The sequence below is a fragment of the Coenobita brevimanus genome, chromosome 65 (assembly GCF_032717465.1).
Source record: "Coenobita brevimanus isolate Jiangsu-jjx chromosome 65, ASM3271746v2, whole genome shotgun sequence".
NCBI lineage: Eukaryota > Metazoa > Arthropoda > Malacostraca > Decapoda > Coenobitidae > Coenobita > Coenobita brevimanus.
This window is the reverse complement of record NC_137018.1, coordinates 51,846,762-51,863,184: the sequence shown is the minus strand read 5'-3', so window position 1 is coordinate 51,863,184 and position 16,423 is coordinate 51,846,762. Positions and strand designations below refer to the sequence as shown.

Sequence of the window (16,423 nt, the reverse complement as noted above, 5' to 3'; positions counted from 1 at the left end):
TCCTGTCTGCTGTTTCTTTTCCCTCTCTAATTCCTGTCTGCTGTTTCTTTTCCCTCTCTAATTCCTGTCTGCTGTTTCTTTTCCCTGTCTAATTCCTGTCTGCTGTTTCTTTCTCCCTGTCTAATTCCTGTCTGCTGTTTCTTTTCCCTCTCTAATTCCTGTCTGCTGTTTCTTTTCCCTCTCTAATTCCTGTCTGCTGTTTCTTTCTCCCTCTCTAATTCATGTCTGCTGTTTCTTTCTCCCTCTCTAATTCCTGTCTGCTGTTTCTTTTCCCTCTCTAATTCCTGTCTGCTGTTTCTTTCCCCTCTCTAATTCCTGTCTGCTGTTTCTTTCTCCCTCTCTAATTCATGTCTGCTGTTTCTATTCTTTAATTCCTGTCTGCTGTTTCTATTCTCTAATTCATGTCTGCTGTTTCTATTCTCTAATTCCTGTCTGCTGTTTCTTTCCCCTCTCTAATTCCTGTCTGCTGTTTCTGTTCTCTAATTCCTGTCTGCTGTTTCTTTTTCCTCTCAAATTCCTGTCTGCTGTTTCTTTTCCCTCTCTAATTCCTGTCTGCTGTTTCTTTTCCCTCTCTAATTCCTGTCTGCTGTTTCTTTTCCTCCTCAAATTCCTGTCATGTTTCTTTGTTGTATGCTTTAATATTCCACGTAAGAAAATATCTCGTTTGAACCCTTAAAAATCGAGAGACGACATGCCTATTTAACTCTGGCAAATCTTGATAAATATACTGTACTTGCCGCTCTGAAACTTCCCGAAATGCGAAGGTTAGCCTATATAAAAACGTCTGGCAGTAGGAATAAAAAAAAAAAAATGTACTGAGGGAATGAAAGAGGCTCCATTCTGATTACTGTTAGAATGATTTTGTAGATGTTATTGTTGTTGATGTTGTGGTGGTGGTGGTGGTGATTGTGATGATGTTGATGATGCTGTTATTGTTGATGCTGCTGGTTCTGTTGCTGGTGCTGCTGCTGCTGATACTGTTGTTGTGGATGATGTTGATGCTGCTGCTAATGATGATGTTACTCAAGGCACATCTGAGCGTGAACGCAGTGGATTGCAGACTTAAGTTTCCCTTCTGCAGTCCCCCATCCACCTTTCGGGGGATATGCATTGAACTGAATGACGTTTGTATAACCAGGCAGCTCACGTTATATCACTGCCACCGCGTGAAGGCGTCATCCAGCACCTTTGTAGACGTAACTGAAGGATATAAATGAAAGAGAAGAAATAACTGAAATAACGAACAAAAACTTAAACGTTTGAAAATTCTATTCTATTTCATCGCCAGGATTTAAAATTTTTCGTTAACGTCCAAATGATTTTGTGCACAATGGAAGACAAACAACTGACTGGAGTGATGTAACCTTTGAGAAATTTTGTAAGTTTATCATTTTTAATAATACCGGTATGCTTCCAGTGTTATTATTATTATTATTATTATTATAGTAGTAGTAGTAGTGGTAGTATTAGTAGTAGTAGTAGTCCACTGAGGGATGTAATAGAATGTGGAGAACTGATTAAAGCGAAACAACCTTTGTGAAAGTGTAAAGGTTGGAGAGAGAGTTTGGTTAATTGTATGTGTCAGTGCTAACAGCCTTTTCTCCTTTCAAGATGTGGACAGTCATTGTGCGGAGAGAGAGAGAGAGAGAGAGAGAGAGAGAGAGAGAGAGAGAGAGAGAGATTCATTTGGATAAACTTAACCCTTTCAACACGATGACGTCTTATTTAAAATCTTATTACTTTACTCTGTTCATGTTAACTTGGCCTAAGATCGTCACGTATCCTGTATGACACGCTGGAACAACAGATGAACACTTGAATATGGTACTAGTCACGAAGACGTGCAATGGAAAGAACGCAGAGAAACGGTACTTTCAAAATCACGCCCAAAGGTTCCCAAGTAATCGCGCTAAGAGGGATTCAAATTCCGACAACGCGGTGTGGTACTCTGGTGTGGTAACTGGTATTAAGCGGTGTATTTAAAGTGGTATTTTTTAAAGTGGTATGCCCAGGCCTGAAATCGTAAAGTGGAATGCAGATTTCTGATTTTTTGATGATTTTTGAAGTATAAGTAGTAGTTGTAGTGGTGGTGGTGGTAATAGTCGTAGTCGTTGTAGTAGTAGTTGTTGTAGTAGTAGTAGTAGTAGTTGTAGTTGCTGTAGTAATAGTTGTAGTAGTAATAATAATAATAATAATAATAATAATAATAGTAGTAGTAGTAGTAGTAGTAGTAGTGATACCGGTAGTAGTAGTAGTAGTAATAATAATAATAATAATAATAATAATAATAATAGTAGTAGTAGTAGTAGTAATACCGGTAGTAGTAGTAGTAGTAGTAATAATAATAATAATAATAATAATAATAATAATAATAATAGTACTAATAGTAGTAGTAGTAGTAGCTGTGGGGAATAGTGATATAAAAATTACCGCCGTGTAATTTAGCACAAGCATTTCCCACAGGCAGAATGCTTCCGTCACCACACTGCGTCACGTGTTTGCGATATTAACGTAAAAGCAGCGTCACATGTAGCACCCATCTGGCCTCTGCTGCTTGCGTCACGTTACTCTACCGTATCCTTGTGACGGTATCTTCCTGCCGTTATTGTCTATCTGTTTATCTATCGTCTGTCTATCTATCTATCATTCCTCCGCTGTTATGTCTATCTTGTCTGTCTATTATCTGTTTATCTATCATCCGTATTGTCTATCTATCGCCAGACGCCATAATCCCGTCAGGAGTTGCCACTAAAAAATCGCCTCCACGTCACCCTGTCCTCTTTGCTAATAGGCTGCCCTTTCTCCGACCCACAAACTCCCTAATGTATCTCTCCACCCTATCCTTCCATCACATCTCCGGTCTCCGCCTCCACCTTACTCACATATACTCTTCTTGTCAGTTTCTCATTCACCAGCCTCTCCAACTCTCATATACACTTCCAGTCTCTCATTCCCCGTCCTCCTCATCTCACTCACACACTCTCCTAGTCAGTCTTTCATTCTCTATCCTCTTCATCTCACACATACTTCCAGTCTCTCATTCTCCATCCTCTCCACCTCACTCATAGACTCTCCTAGTCAGTCTCTTATTCTCCAATCTCTCTACATGACCAAAATATCTCACAGCACTCCACCTAACGCTTTCAATCACGTCCACATCAGCACCACAGCGCTCCTTCACTTTCTCATTTGTCTGTCTCTCCACGTAACTCCACATCCCTCTTTGAAATGCCGTTTACTGTTCTGTTCTTGCTGTTGTTGTTGTTATTATTATTGCTCATGTTGTTGTTAATGCCGTTGCTGTTGTTTTTCTTATTGTTTTCGTTGTTCCTCGCTCCTTCGAATTCGTTACTGCTTCCTGATGTTACTGTAGTTTATTCGTGTTAACCTGATCGAGATTTTTGTGTTTTTACAGCCTACTTCTCGTGGTGGATTTAGACCATTACGGCACATCTTCGTGACTAGCATCATATTCTCTCTCTCTCTCTCTCTCTCTCTCTCTCTCTCTCTCTCTCTCTCTCCGCTTCCTTTCTCACCGTTTTCTTAGTTTCCTTCCCTTCTTCCCTTCCTTTTCCTTTCCCTTGTACTTTTTCTCCCTTCAGTTGAGGTCATTTCCTTCCCTTCCTTCCTTCCCACCTTCATTCCTTCTTTCTTCCTTTCCTCCTTGTTCCTTTATTGTCTTTCCCTCTCTTGATACAACTTCCTACTTCCTCCGTTCCCTTCCTTCCCCCTTTTACTACTTCTGCTTTCCTTCCTTCTTTCTTCCTTTCTTTCGTTTCCCTTTTTTCTTTCATTTATTTCCTTGTTTTTCTACGACTTCCTTGTTCCCTTCCCTTGCTTCCTCCTACTTCCTTTCCTTCTCCCTTCCATCCTCCTACTTCCTTTCCTTCTCCCTTCCTTCCTCCTACTTCCTTTCCTCCTCCTCCTTTCATCCTCCTACTTCCTTTCCTTCTCCCTTCCTTCCTCCTACTTCCTTTCCTTCTCCCTTCCTTCTTCCTACTTCCTTTCCTCCTCCTCCTTTCATCCTCCTACTTCCTTCCCTTTTCCCTTCCTTCTTCCTCCTAATTCCTTTTCTTCTCTCTTCCCTCCTCCTCCCTTCCTCTCCCCCTCCGCCTCGGTTTTCAACTTTGACTAGGTGAAAGTTTTGGTGGTAAGGTGGGAAGAAGTTAGAGCGAGAGAGAGAGAGAGAGAGAGAGAGAGAGAGAGAGAAACAAGCCTGCTCTATGTATATAATCTGGGTCGACCTTACACATACATACATCCACATGCCCGCCCCCCACCGAGACACACACACACACACACACACACACACACACACACACACACACGATCAGAAACATTACATACCGATACACTGTCGGTAATAATAATAATAATAATAATAATAATAATAATAATAATAATAGAAGTAATTGTACTAGTAGTAATAGTGGTAGTAGTAGTAGTAGTAGTAGTAGTAGTAGTAGCAGCAGCAGTAGTAGTAGTAGTAGTAGCAGCAGCAGCAGCAGCAGCAGCAGCAGCAGCAGCAGCAGTAGTAGTAGTAGTAGTAGTAGTAGTTACAAACAAGCGCAGAAGCCACACAGGTGATGCGGAGTTAGTGGTGCATTTAAATACTTATGCAGGTGACACTTTATGGCACTTAAGTCAAGCACAAGTGGTGGAGTGTGGCATGTGGATGAGGAGGAAGAGGATGTGGAGGAGGGGGAGGGGGATGATGTGGAGGAGGTGAATGTGGAGGATGTGCAGGACAAGGAAGAGGAAGACAACTGGAGGAGGAAGAGGATGTGAAGGAGGAGGAGGATAAGGGCGAAGAGGAGGAGGAAGATATGGAGGAAGAGGATGAGGAGCAGTGACGTAGCTATGGAGGGCTTGGAGGAGGTCTCTCTCTCTCTCTCTCTCTCTCTCTAGTATTTTCTCAGGTATTTTCTCTCCTCTTTTCTTCATAATCTCTCCTTCCTCTCTTCTCTCTTCGTTTTTCTTTCCAATTCCTCTTACGGTACTCCTTTCTTCCGTCTCTCCCTCTCCCTCGCTCCCTACCAATCCCCTCCCCCCTCTACCTTCCTCTACCCATCCCCACCCCTCCTCTTCCCCCCCCCCACCTCCAGTTGTATACCGGTACTATAAATCATGCGATCAGGTTTGACAGCTGAGAGAGAGAGAGAGAGGGAGAGAGAGAGAGAGAGAGAGAGAGAGAGAGAGAGAGAGTACAGGAAAATGTTGGAAATACACATAAAAATAAATGATATAGAGAGAGAGAGTACAGGAAAACGAAGATAATTATACACAGAACAGGATAAAGAGAGAGAGAGAGAGAGTACAGGAAAAAGAAAATATACGGTACACAAAACAGGATTAACAGCAGAGTGTACAGGAAACGAAGAAAATAATACGGTAGACAAAACAGGATTAACAGAGAGAGAAAGTATAGCAAAAATAACATACGGTAAAACAAGAATTACTCACAGTATCGACAGCCATCCCAAACTAACCCGTACGTCCCCAAATCAAGAAAATATTGGCAATGTTTACAAATCATCGTACGTCCGGCAAGGCAGCATCGCATCCCCCCTTCCCCCCTCCTCCCAACGTATCGTACACATCTGTTTGCCTACCGGGTACAATAATTTTTTTTCATTGGTTTAAGATATGTATTTATTATCTGTTTGTTTATGTATGTATGTTTTTTGTGTGTGCTGTTGGAGTTTGGAGCGAGGTATTTTTGGTGAATAAATAAACTTGTGTGGTCGGAAAAAAAAAAGACTATCCAGACGATTTGTTCATCTGTGATAGTCGTAGTAGTAGTAACTAGTAGTAGTATCATTGGTAGTAGTAATAGTAGTGATATCAGTAGTAGAAGCAGTTGTAGTAGTAGCAGCAGTAGTATCATCATCATCATCACGCTCAACATCAGCAGCAGCAGTAGTAGTAGAAGAAAAAGTAGTAGTAGTAGTAGTGGTAGTAGTAGCAGTAGTAATGGTTCAAGGAGGATGAGGAAAAGGAAAAGAAAAAAATACAGCCCAATTGTAAATCTCATGTACCAATAGGAAGACGGTTTTTTTTTTATTACTTAGCGGAAATGGCAACAGGACCAAAGTGAAATATACCGTTGTACCGTAATATCCTTAACATCCGGATTACGTATAGTCTGTTGAATTCATTTTGCATGTCTGTGGTGTATTGTCCTAAAACGTACTAACTCCCCTACCAGTCTATCTGTCCATGTATTAGTATGTATGTGTGTATGCATGTATGTATGTATGTATGTATATGGTATTGTTAATCTGCGTATGTAATCCTCTATCTTCTTATCTGAATATTGTTTTATAAAGTATCTGGAATGAGGAAATAGGCTAAGAAGAAGCGAGCGTAATAATAATAATAATAATAATAATAATAATAATAACAATAATAAACAAATAACAACGCCCACCATCATCGTCTCCTAAGCAACACAATCCACCCGGACACACACACACACACACACACACACACACACACACACACACACATGAAATCTACACTCGACATCCAAGTGTTGTACCTCTTAGCTCTGTCGTCTATGGCAGCATATTCTCTCTCTCTCTCTCTCTCTCTCTCTCTCTCTCTCTCTCTCTCTCTCTCTCTCTCTCTCTCTCTCTCTCTCTCTCTCTCACACACACACACACACACACACACACACAGGTGGTGGGGATTAAGATGGAAAGGTGTATGAAAGAGGGAGGGAGGGAAGATAGATTGGGGAGATAGGGAGGGAGGAATTGAATAGGAGGGGGAGAGGAGAGGGAGTAGGGAGGAGGGAAGAAGGATGGGGAGAGAAGTGAGAGGAAAGAAGGGAATGAGAGGGGGAGGAATGGAGAGAAGGGGAAGGGGGAGAGTGGAGAGGGAGGGTGAGAGGGGAGAGGAGAGGAGGTTGGAGGTATGTTGAGTGGGAATGGAGGAAGGGAAAGATAGTCTGCAGAGGGAGGGGAAAGAGGAGGGGGAGAGGGGAGAGAGGGAGGGAAGGAGAGAAGAGGAGAGGGAAGGGAGATAAAGTGAGGGAATGAAGGGAAGGGGAGGGGAGAAGGAAGACATATAGAGAGGAAAATGAGGAAGGAGAGGAGTGAGTGAGACAAGAGGGGAGAGGAGAGGAGGTAAGGAGAGGGGAGGGGAGTGGAGGGGAAGGGAAGGGAGAGATACGTGGAGAGGAAATTGAGGAAGAAAGGTTGGAGGTAGGGTTGGGGAGGGAGAAGGGAGTAAAAGGAGAGGAAGGGGAGGGAGGAGAGGGTGGTAAAAGAGTGGGAAGAGGGAATGAGGGGAATGGCAGGGGGAGAGGGGAAGAAGGAAGAGGAAATGGAGAGAGAGAGAGAGAGAGAGAGAGAGAGAGAAGTGGTAAAAAGGGAGGGAAGGAGGGAAAGAAATGTAGGGAGGTGGGTAGGTAGCTGTGGAGAGAGAGAGAGAGAGAGAGAGAGAGAGAGAGAGAGAGAGAGAGAGAGAGAGAGAGAGAATGGAGGAAAATAGTAAGGAAGAAGAGTTAGGGGGGAGGGGGAGGCAGCAGTGAATAAGTCTTGAATGGAGTGGTATAGGGCTTGATTGGCTCTCTCTCTCTCCCTCTCTCTCTCTCTCTCTCGCTCTCTCTCTCAGCTATTTCCTCTTTATTTTTCCTCCCCTTCCCTTCCTCTTTCTTTCTCCCCTTCCTTTTTTTTTTTTTAACTCTTCCCCTCTCCCTCTCCTCCCCCTTTCCTCCCCCTCTCCCTCTCTCCTCCCCCTCTCCCCTCCTCCTCCCACCCTTTTTCTCTCCCTTCTCACTTTGTAAAAATATTCTTCTCTTTTTTCTCCCTTCCCATCCCTCTCTTCCTGTCTTCCTCTCTCTACCCTGCCAGTCTTCCTCCTCTACCTTTTTATTACTCTTCCTCCTCCTCCTCCTCCTCCTTATCTGTTTTTCCATCCCTTCCTTGTTTTTTCATCTCCTTCCTCCTTCTTATCACAGCATCTCCCTCCCCCTCACCTCTCCACTCCCTCCTCTCCTCCCCTTCCGTCTCTACCTCCCCTCCTACTATCATACCATTCAACCCCCTCTCGCCATCTCCCCCCTCCCTCTCACTCCTCCTCCTCCTCCCTCTCCTTCCCCCTCCTCTCTCCCCCTCCTCCCTCTTCTTCCCCCACCTCCTCCCTCCCCCTACTACACGTATCTCTCCCCTACTTCCGCTTACATCTATTTTCGACCGCTCATTCACCCACTTACCTTCTCTCTCTCTCTCTCTCTCTCTCTCTCCCTCTCTCTCGACGCAATTGGTATCGTTTAGTTAGGATGGAGCAATTTGCATATTCGCGTCTGCATTCATGTGTCTATTAGACACAAACAATATTTTAGAATATATATAATAGATAAACATTCTGTTCATCTTTTGAAAAAAAAAAAAAAAATTGCATGCATAGAGTAAGTATGTGGTTGTATGCCCAAATTTTCCTTTTCCATATTATTCTACTTTCTGCCGATCCTATAAAATTCCTTCAGGTTTTTCATTCCTGCAAGGTATTACTTCCTCTCTTGTTTCCTGTACGGCAAAAGCCGGAGGGTCTGGAGGGTGGGGGAGAGAGCCTTCTGCTGTGCTATCCTTTTCTCCTGCTCCTATGCACTATATTAGGATTAAGGCCGGACCACCTCGTAGGGACCGTAAGGTCTGTGTGGTCTGTGTATCTATGTAACTCTCTCTCTCTCTCTCTCTCTCTCTCTCTCTCTCTCTCATTATACTGCTATTCAACACATTAAACCTTGTATAAATGGAACTGGTGGGGGCCAGATATAAAGTATTCAGGTAAGCACGTGATTGCAATAGTACTAGTGGCAATAATAATAATAATAATAGTGATAGTAAAAGTAATAGTAATAATAATAATAATAGTAATAGTAAAAGTAATAGTAATAATAATAATAATAATAATAGTAAAAGTAATAGTAATAATAATAATAATAATAGTAAAAGTAATAGTAATAATAATAATAATAATAATAATAGTAATAGTAATAGTGAAAGTAATAATAATAATGATAATAACCAGAAAGCTTTCACAGAGCGCACACTTCCGCCAGTGCCATTGCCATTACAAAGGATCCGTCTCCAGATAAGCAGATATAGGATCCGGATCTAGATACGTCCCCAAATTTAAGTAATTCTTTCATGGTACCTGGTCCACCTTTCCGCAAAATTTCAGTGAGATTCGTTGAGATATTTTGGAGATATTGTGCAGGATATTTCCGATCCATATCCTGATTCGCTCCAAAATTTGATTATTTCTTGCTCGGCCCATGCCCCACTCTTCCACAAAATTTCATCAAAATCCGTTCATAACTTTCTGAGCAGTCCTGCTAACAGACCAACAAACAGACAAGCAAACCAACGTGGGGTAAAACCTACTCTTAGCGGAGGTAATAATAACCCGTGTTGTATATAATGGCTATCCTAATCCTCCTCCACATCCTGTTACTGAGGTCGGGTTAGGTTAAGTTAGGTGATCCTGTGTGGGGGTCACCAGCATTTATACTGCTTTGACGGGACGGGCAGGACAGGGTGATTAAGTGGTGTGAGTGGTAGGGTGATTAAGTGGTGTTGTGTGAGTGGTAGGGTGATTGAATGGTGTAAGTGGTAGGGTGATTAAGTGGTGTTAAGTGCTTGTAAGTGGTAGGGTGATTAAGTGATGTAAGTGGTAGGGTGATTAAGTGGTTGTAAGTGGTAGGATGATTAAGTGGTGTAAGTGGTAGGGTGATTAAGTGGTGTAAGTGGTAGGGTGGTTTACAGTAAGTGGTGTAAGTGGTAGGGTGGTTTAAGTGGTGTAAGTGGTAGGGTGATTTAAGTGGTGTAAGTGGTAGGGTGATTTAAGTGGTGTAAGTGGTAGGGTGATTAAGTGGTGTAAGTGGTAGGGTGATTAAGTGGTGTAAGTGGTAGGGTGATTAAGTGGTGTAAGTGGTAGGGTGATTAAGTGGTGTAAGTGGTAGGGTGATTAAGTGGTGTAATTGGCAGGGTGGTACTGAGAGTCGAGTATGGAGGTAGAGATATTGGAATAGGTTGTAGGGAGGTAGGGTAAATGATGAAAGTACTAAGGCAGAGGTCAGCAACCCTTAAAGCTAGAAGATCCATTTATTTTAAAGTTTCATAAAAATGTAGTACTCTCGGAGCCACAATACAAAAAATTATCTCTTAAACCGAAGTCTGCGATACTTAAAATCTAAACAAAACAGTGCGATGATATTGTTCGATCTACTTATAGTTTATATCTTTTCAAAGTTGAATTAAAAATCTAATGTTGCCTTGCATGTGTCATATGATGCCTTCGTTCTGAAAGAATAAATGATTGTTTATGAAGCTCCAGGAGCCGCAAAAGTGTCCTAAAAGAGTCGCATGCGGCTCCTGAGCAGCAGGTTACCGACCTCTGTACTAGGGAGATGGAGGGAGGGAGATAGGTGAAGGCTGGGGTGAAGGAAGACAGAGATGGGGGAAGGAGGGACATAGGCTCATGGTGACAGAGTGAGGGTGGAAAGTAGTAGGGAGGAAGGGTAATGAAGTGAGTGATACTAGGGTGGTTAGTGTGACAGGCAGCAGGGAGACAGGGTGATTGAGTCCGAGTTAATAAGAAGGTAGGAAGATGGAGAGAACACTGGGGGGGGGGTGATAGGGATGAAGAGTAAGGTGGTGGAAGAGAGAGAGAGGGGAGGAGGTTGGAAAGATGGAGATAGATATGGCAGTGTGGCAGAAGTGTAGAGTTGTTTAGTTGAGCTAGTTTTTGTACCAGGTCAGTCCAGTCTGGTACTCTACCATTTTATATATATATATACCGGGTATATATATATATATATATATATATATATATATATATATATATATAAATAGATAGATAGATAGATAGATAGATATGCGACAGGCTGGTAGATAGATAGATATGCGACAGGCTGGTATCCCTTTGCTTTTGATGTACAGTTAGACTATTAATCCCTTTTTAATGGCATAACGGTGCAGATTTGTGGTGCAGAATGACGATGGTATAAATTTGTGCTGGTGATGTTATCTGATTGTTATGTTGTCAGGTGGTGAGCGTGGCTGGCGGTGCGGTGTGCCTGCTGCTAGTGACGGCGGATGACCTGGCAGCAGTGATACAGAAGCTATATAACACCTACTATGACCTGGAGAACCCCGTCAAGCTGTACACACTCAATGGCACGCAGGAAGGTCAGGACAGCGGACTTTTTTATATCCTGTAGAGCCACGGATATCCACGGCTCTGAAGTTTGGTAGTGCAGGACTGAACCCACCCTCCCACTCCACATGCCCTCTCACTTTCTCCCCCGTCCTCCCACTCCACATGCCCTCTCATTTACTCCCCCGTCCTCCCACTCCACGCCCCATCTTTCATTTATATCTCTTCCACCAGTTCATACTCCACCTTTTCCATTATACCTTCACCTTCCCACTCTACATGCCCTTTCTCACTCCCCCACTCCAAACCCACTCTCTCACGTACAGTAACCCCCACTTCACTCTTCAATCAATAAATCTTCACTATCCTACTCCTTAGCCATCTTCACTGCAACCATTTTCCTTACTACTATGAAACCGCTATGTTAATTCCTCCTCTCCCCCTGCCACTCACTCACTCCCCATCTTCAGAACTCTTGCTCATTTCCTCTTTATATCCCCTTACTCCCCAAAACGCCCATCACATCTTAACCTCTCCCCATTTCCTCCCACTTCCCCATTCCCTCCCATTCCTTCCACTCATTCTTACTGATTCCTCTTCCTGTTTTCCCCACCATGATGGCTTCCTTTGCCACTCATGCCATTTCCTCCCACTCTTTTTCCATTCCTCCCACACTTTTCCATTTCCCCTCCATTCCTCTCATCATTTTTCTCCCCCCTTTCTCTTTCATAGCAGCTAATTCCTCCACCACTCACTCATTTTCTTCCCATTCTTATCCATTTCTCCCTCACCTTACACTCACCCATTCCCCACTCCCCTCACATTCACTGACAGGTCCAGCTTTGATGTATCATTGGGGTACTGTACTGTATAGTGAAAACCATTACTTCCCTCTCACTGACCCCTCTCTTTCCCCACTCAGGGCCACTCACTCACAGTATATTCCACTTGCCATTCCCATCCATTTGCTACAGTATCCTATCCACCTCCTACTCCCTCATCCCCTCCTACTCTACAACTAACGTCAGTACTTCCTTCCATTCCCCCTTAACTTACCCCCCATCTCTCTCTCTCTCTCTCTCTCTCTCTCTGATGCGCATGTGACCTTGAGAATTAATGGACCTCACTCAGCACATCTCAAGCAGGTGTCCTTAAGCTTCCCCACCCCTATCTGTCTATCTGTCCATCTATATATATATCTATCTACCTATCTGTTTGTCTATCAGTCTATCTATCTATCTATCTAGCACCCAGTCCTTTATGACCCCATCAAGAGTGCAAGGTTCTGGGGCGAGACATTTAAGACAGACAAGCCCCTTACCTGAGAGACATTTCACAAGCAGTAAACCCCCAACCAACCCTCAGCTATAAACCCGTATGAGTCACGTTCAGTTGGAGTGCCATATCCCCGAAGACCACCAGGCATACATTTGAATATAAGGTTACAGTAAATACAATAAATATGTGGTTACAGTAAATACAGCACAGTAAATACAATAAATGATTTCCTGGGCTACAAGAATGATTTAGCTGTTCAGTCAGTATTGAGTCACCTGAGGGTAACACCTTACTAAAATTCCTAGATATCCTTTCATTGCCCCCATTGATTCCTCTTCTGTCACTGACCTCTCTCCCCACCCAGCTCCCCTTGATGCATCCCTCACTGCTGTGCTTGGAATGGGGTATCCTGGCCGCACTGCTCGTCATGTTTGTCACTAACACATCTCTCCCCCCACTCTTCTTACCATTCCCTTCCCCTCTGTCTCTCCTCACTTAGGGACATGTCACTTAGAATTGACAGACCAATCATAATATATGTAGAGTGAAACATCCTGGCAGTGTACTCTTCATATTTGTCACTAACCACTCTCTTGCCCCACATTTCTCAATAACCTCTCTCCCTTCTCCCACTCCCCTCACTAATGTCTGTTTTCCCACTCCCCTCACTAATGTCTCTCTTCTCCCACTCTCATCACTAATGCCACTTTCTTCCTACTCCCCTAAAAAATGTCTGTCTCTTCCCACTTCCCTCATTAATGTCTCTCTCTCTCTTCCCACTCCCATAACGAATGTCTTTCTTTTCCCACTCCTCTCACTAATGTGTGTCTCCCTCCACACAGGGCCGCGTGATCTGGGTCTGACAGATCCGACTCTAATGTACATAGAGTGGGGTATCCTGGCCACACTGCTCTTCATGTTCGTAGCATCCGTTGTGAACTCACTTATGATCATTGGCGCCATTAGGGTAAGTGTCTGTACAAATTGGGTGAAAAATAAGAGGAGTAGAGCTAAAACTGGGCAGAAACTGGAGAAACTGGATGGGAATTTGTTGGAAGATTGACAAAATTTTAAGGAAAATTGGGATAATGTGGGGAAGTTAGGTGAAAAATTTGAAAAAATGTAATAGATATGAGGGGATACTGGGTCGGCAGTTGTCTGGAAATAAATTATTCTTAGGAAATGTTGGGATATTGTTTGAAAAATTTTTGGAAACTGAGTGGAAATGTAGAGGGAATTTTAGGTAGTGGGATAAAGCTTGAGTAAATTAAGAGAATTAGAGTGCAGACTGGAGAAATTGGGATTTAGTGGTAATCTGTGAAAATATAAAATAAACAGATTGGATTGCAGGGTGGAATTTAGAAGTAATAGGGTGGAGGGAGAAGAGTATAGATTGGACAGAGGAGTGTGTCTTGACAAGGTCCATAACCTTTTAAAATAAATGCAGAAAGTCAAAATGAAAGCAAAAATGAAGCTATTCAGGAAATCTTGAACCATAATCAAGACAGTTTTAGAGGTACAGTATCTTGTTTTCCAGTTGGCTGTGAGGTTAACTCTTAGCTTGTCAGCATACCCCATTTTCATAATTATTCTCGTGTAATTTTTTCAACACATGAGAAATCCCAGCAACTAAGCAATACACAATGACTACCCTGTTAATGAGATGAAACTGCAGTGAAGCTCAACGTGCAAGCCAGGTGAAAGCCAAAATGAACTTGATTTATAAAACCTCACAAAAACACAGCTTTATTATAAAGCAATATCTGGTAACCCAAATAAAATATCATTGACCATTTAACCTTTCTAAGTTGACGATTTGTCTTTTTTCCTGATTAGTGCTGAATTATAACATTTAGTATAGGAGAGTGTCACCGAGGATGAGATGGAGAGATGGGGTGGAGAGGTATATGAGAGAGGGGGGGGTGAGTTGGGAGCGGGTCAGTGAAATGGCTGGGGACAGGGCGATGTTGAGGCGATTTGTTTGTGGCCACCCCGAACGGGATTGAGGCGTCTGGCAGTAGATAGATAGATAGAGAGTGTCATCAGGGGGAACACATGAAGGGATTATGATGGAAATGGGAAGAGGTTTGATGAATAATGTTACTGTTGTTTAGAGTGTGATAAGATAATAGCTAGCCTTCCAGCCTTTAGTTCTTTCTTTGCTAGAGAAAGAGAGAGAAAAAAGAAGTATGGATTGCATCGCGAATAGAATTCAAGTTAAGTTCCATCAGGTGAAAATAAACCATCTGTAGTTACAACAAATAAATATAAAGATATTCACTGTATCAATGGAATATTTTAAAGTAAACAGTACAGTAATAATTTGCTTCTGGTTTTTCAGGAGACAACATGGATGATGTTGCCATGGATGGTGGTGCAGTGGATTACGATACTCCTTACCGTTGCACTCTTTGCTGTCATACTGTGGGTGGGTATATATATATATATAGAGAGAGAGAGCACAGAATGTACCGTAACTCATACTAGTCAGGAAAGCTTCACCATTCTAAAGCAGGGATTGGGGAACAGGAGTAAATTACCCCAAATGGGTTAAATAAAAAAAATTTTGGAGGTAATGTGTGCGGTATATTACAGTACTGATTTTCTACATAAATTATGTAAGTTTTAGTGAACAAAATGTAAAGCCATGTATCATGTCTCATGATATTTGTTGCTTTTCTGCCGTACTATTGACAGATGTGTACACACGTGTCTATTTTTGTTTTTGTTTTCATTTACTTTTAAGTTTAGGGATAATTTCATTTTACTCAAATAAAATTTTGGGTAATACCCTAGAAAAGCTCTGCGACCCTTGTTCTATAATTTATTCAGTCAAAAGCAGCAGTTTGCTTAGGATAATTTGGCAGTTGCAGAATCACCAGATATCATGACAAGAGCTGCCACTGTGATAACCAGATACTACAGTACAGTTATTACCAGATCTGTTACCAGATGACAGGTGAGAAGGATGGCTATAATGCTAATACTGCATTCTTATTATGCCAACTTGACGTAAAATATTATTGCTATGATATTTCTCCATCTTGAATGCTGAGTTGTAACAGTAGATTAACACTAGAATATTATGCTGACATTTTTTTTTTCAGTATGGTATTAACTTATTACAGTATTTTATAATACAGTATATGGCTCTGGATTCATCCATAACATTGTAGTTGGCTGTTATGATGTTCATGCAGATTTACAGTGAGAGTCCAGGTTTTTAACAAAGAATATTAGGCTGTAATACTGTCCATAATCATAAAAGTTTAATTGCCTTTATGATAATTTCTTTCATATTATGTGCTTGGTAGCCTGAGGCATCCGTGGATATGAAGGTCACATGCAACACATGCAGTGATCTGAATATGTAAGAGCTGTCTGGAGCTTCTCAGTCATGTGATATCCCTAGGAATGCAGGCCATTAACCTACCCTTAATTGTTCTGGCTTAAGGTGACCCAAAATTTCAGAGGTTATATGGGTATGGATGTTAGTCATTTTGTTACAAGCAGACCTCTTGACTTTTTCTTCCTTATCATTGGTACATGTACTGTACTGTAAACTGGGGGAACTGGCAAATGTGCCTTATGGATAGTAGTGGAACTTTGATAGGCATTTTTCCTGGAACTCATCATGGATTTAATAGCAAAAACAATGTACAAACAAATGTGGCACTTACTCTTTTTCCATTTCAGCATGAACTTGTTGCCATGCCACGATATTGGTGGGCAGTGATGTTCATGGTGGCGGTGGTGATCCTGATGATACTAGCATTCGTCATGGTGCTTTCACTCTACCAGGCCATCAAGGAGAGGGAGGCACCAGAGTTCTACCAGGGTGCTGAGCTGGTGGTGAGTGGGGATGCAGGGAAAAAAAAAAAAAAAAAGAGGAAGGAAAGAAGAACTGTAGAAGGAGTGTGGAGGGTTTGGAAGGAGTAGAGGAAAAGGAGGAGAAGGATGCACCAGAATTCTAACA

The 16,423-nt window shown here is 42.3% G+C and overlaps 1 protein-coding gene across 1 annotated transcript in view; it reads left to right on the top strand.

Moving 5' to 3' along the window:
- The window catches only part of LOC145405113 (uncharacterized), a 49,092-nt gene that overhangs the window by 31,265 nt on the left and 1,404 nt on the right, over positions 1–16,423 (top strand). Inside the window, exons 3-6 of the mRNA XM_080276630.1 lie at positions 11,060–11,201; positions 13,290–13,414; positions 14,789–14,875; positions 16,144–16,299. Coding sequence (XP_080132756.1) covers positions 11,060–11,201; positions 13,290–13,414; positions 14,789–14,875; positions 16,144–16,299 — 510 coding nt within the window. The remainder of the gene's footprint in view (positions 1–11,059; positions 11,202–13,289; positions 13,415–14,788; positions 14,876–16,143; positions 16,300–16,423) is intronic.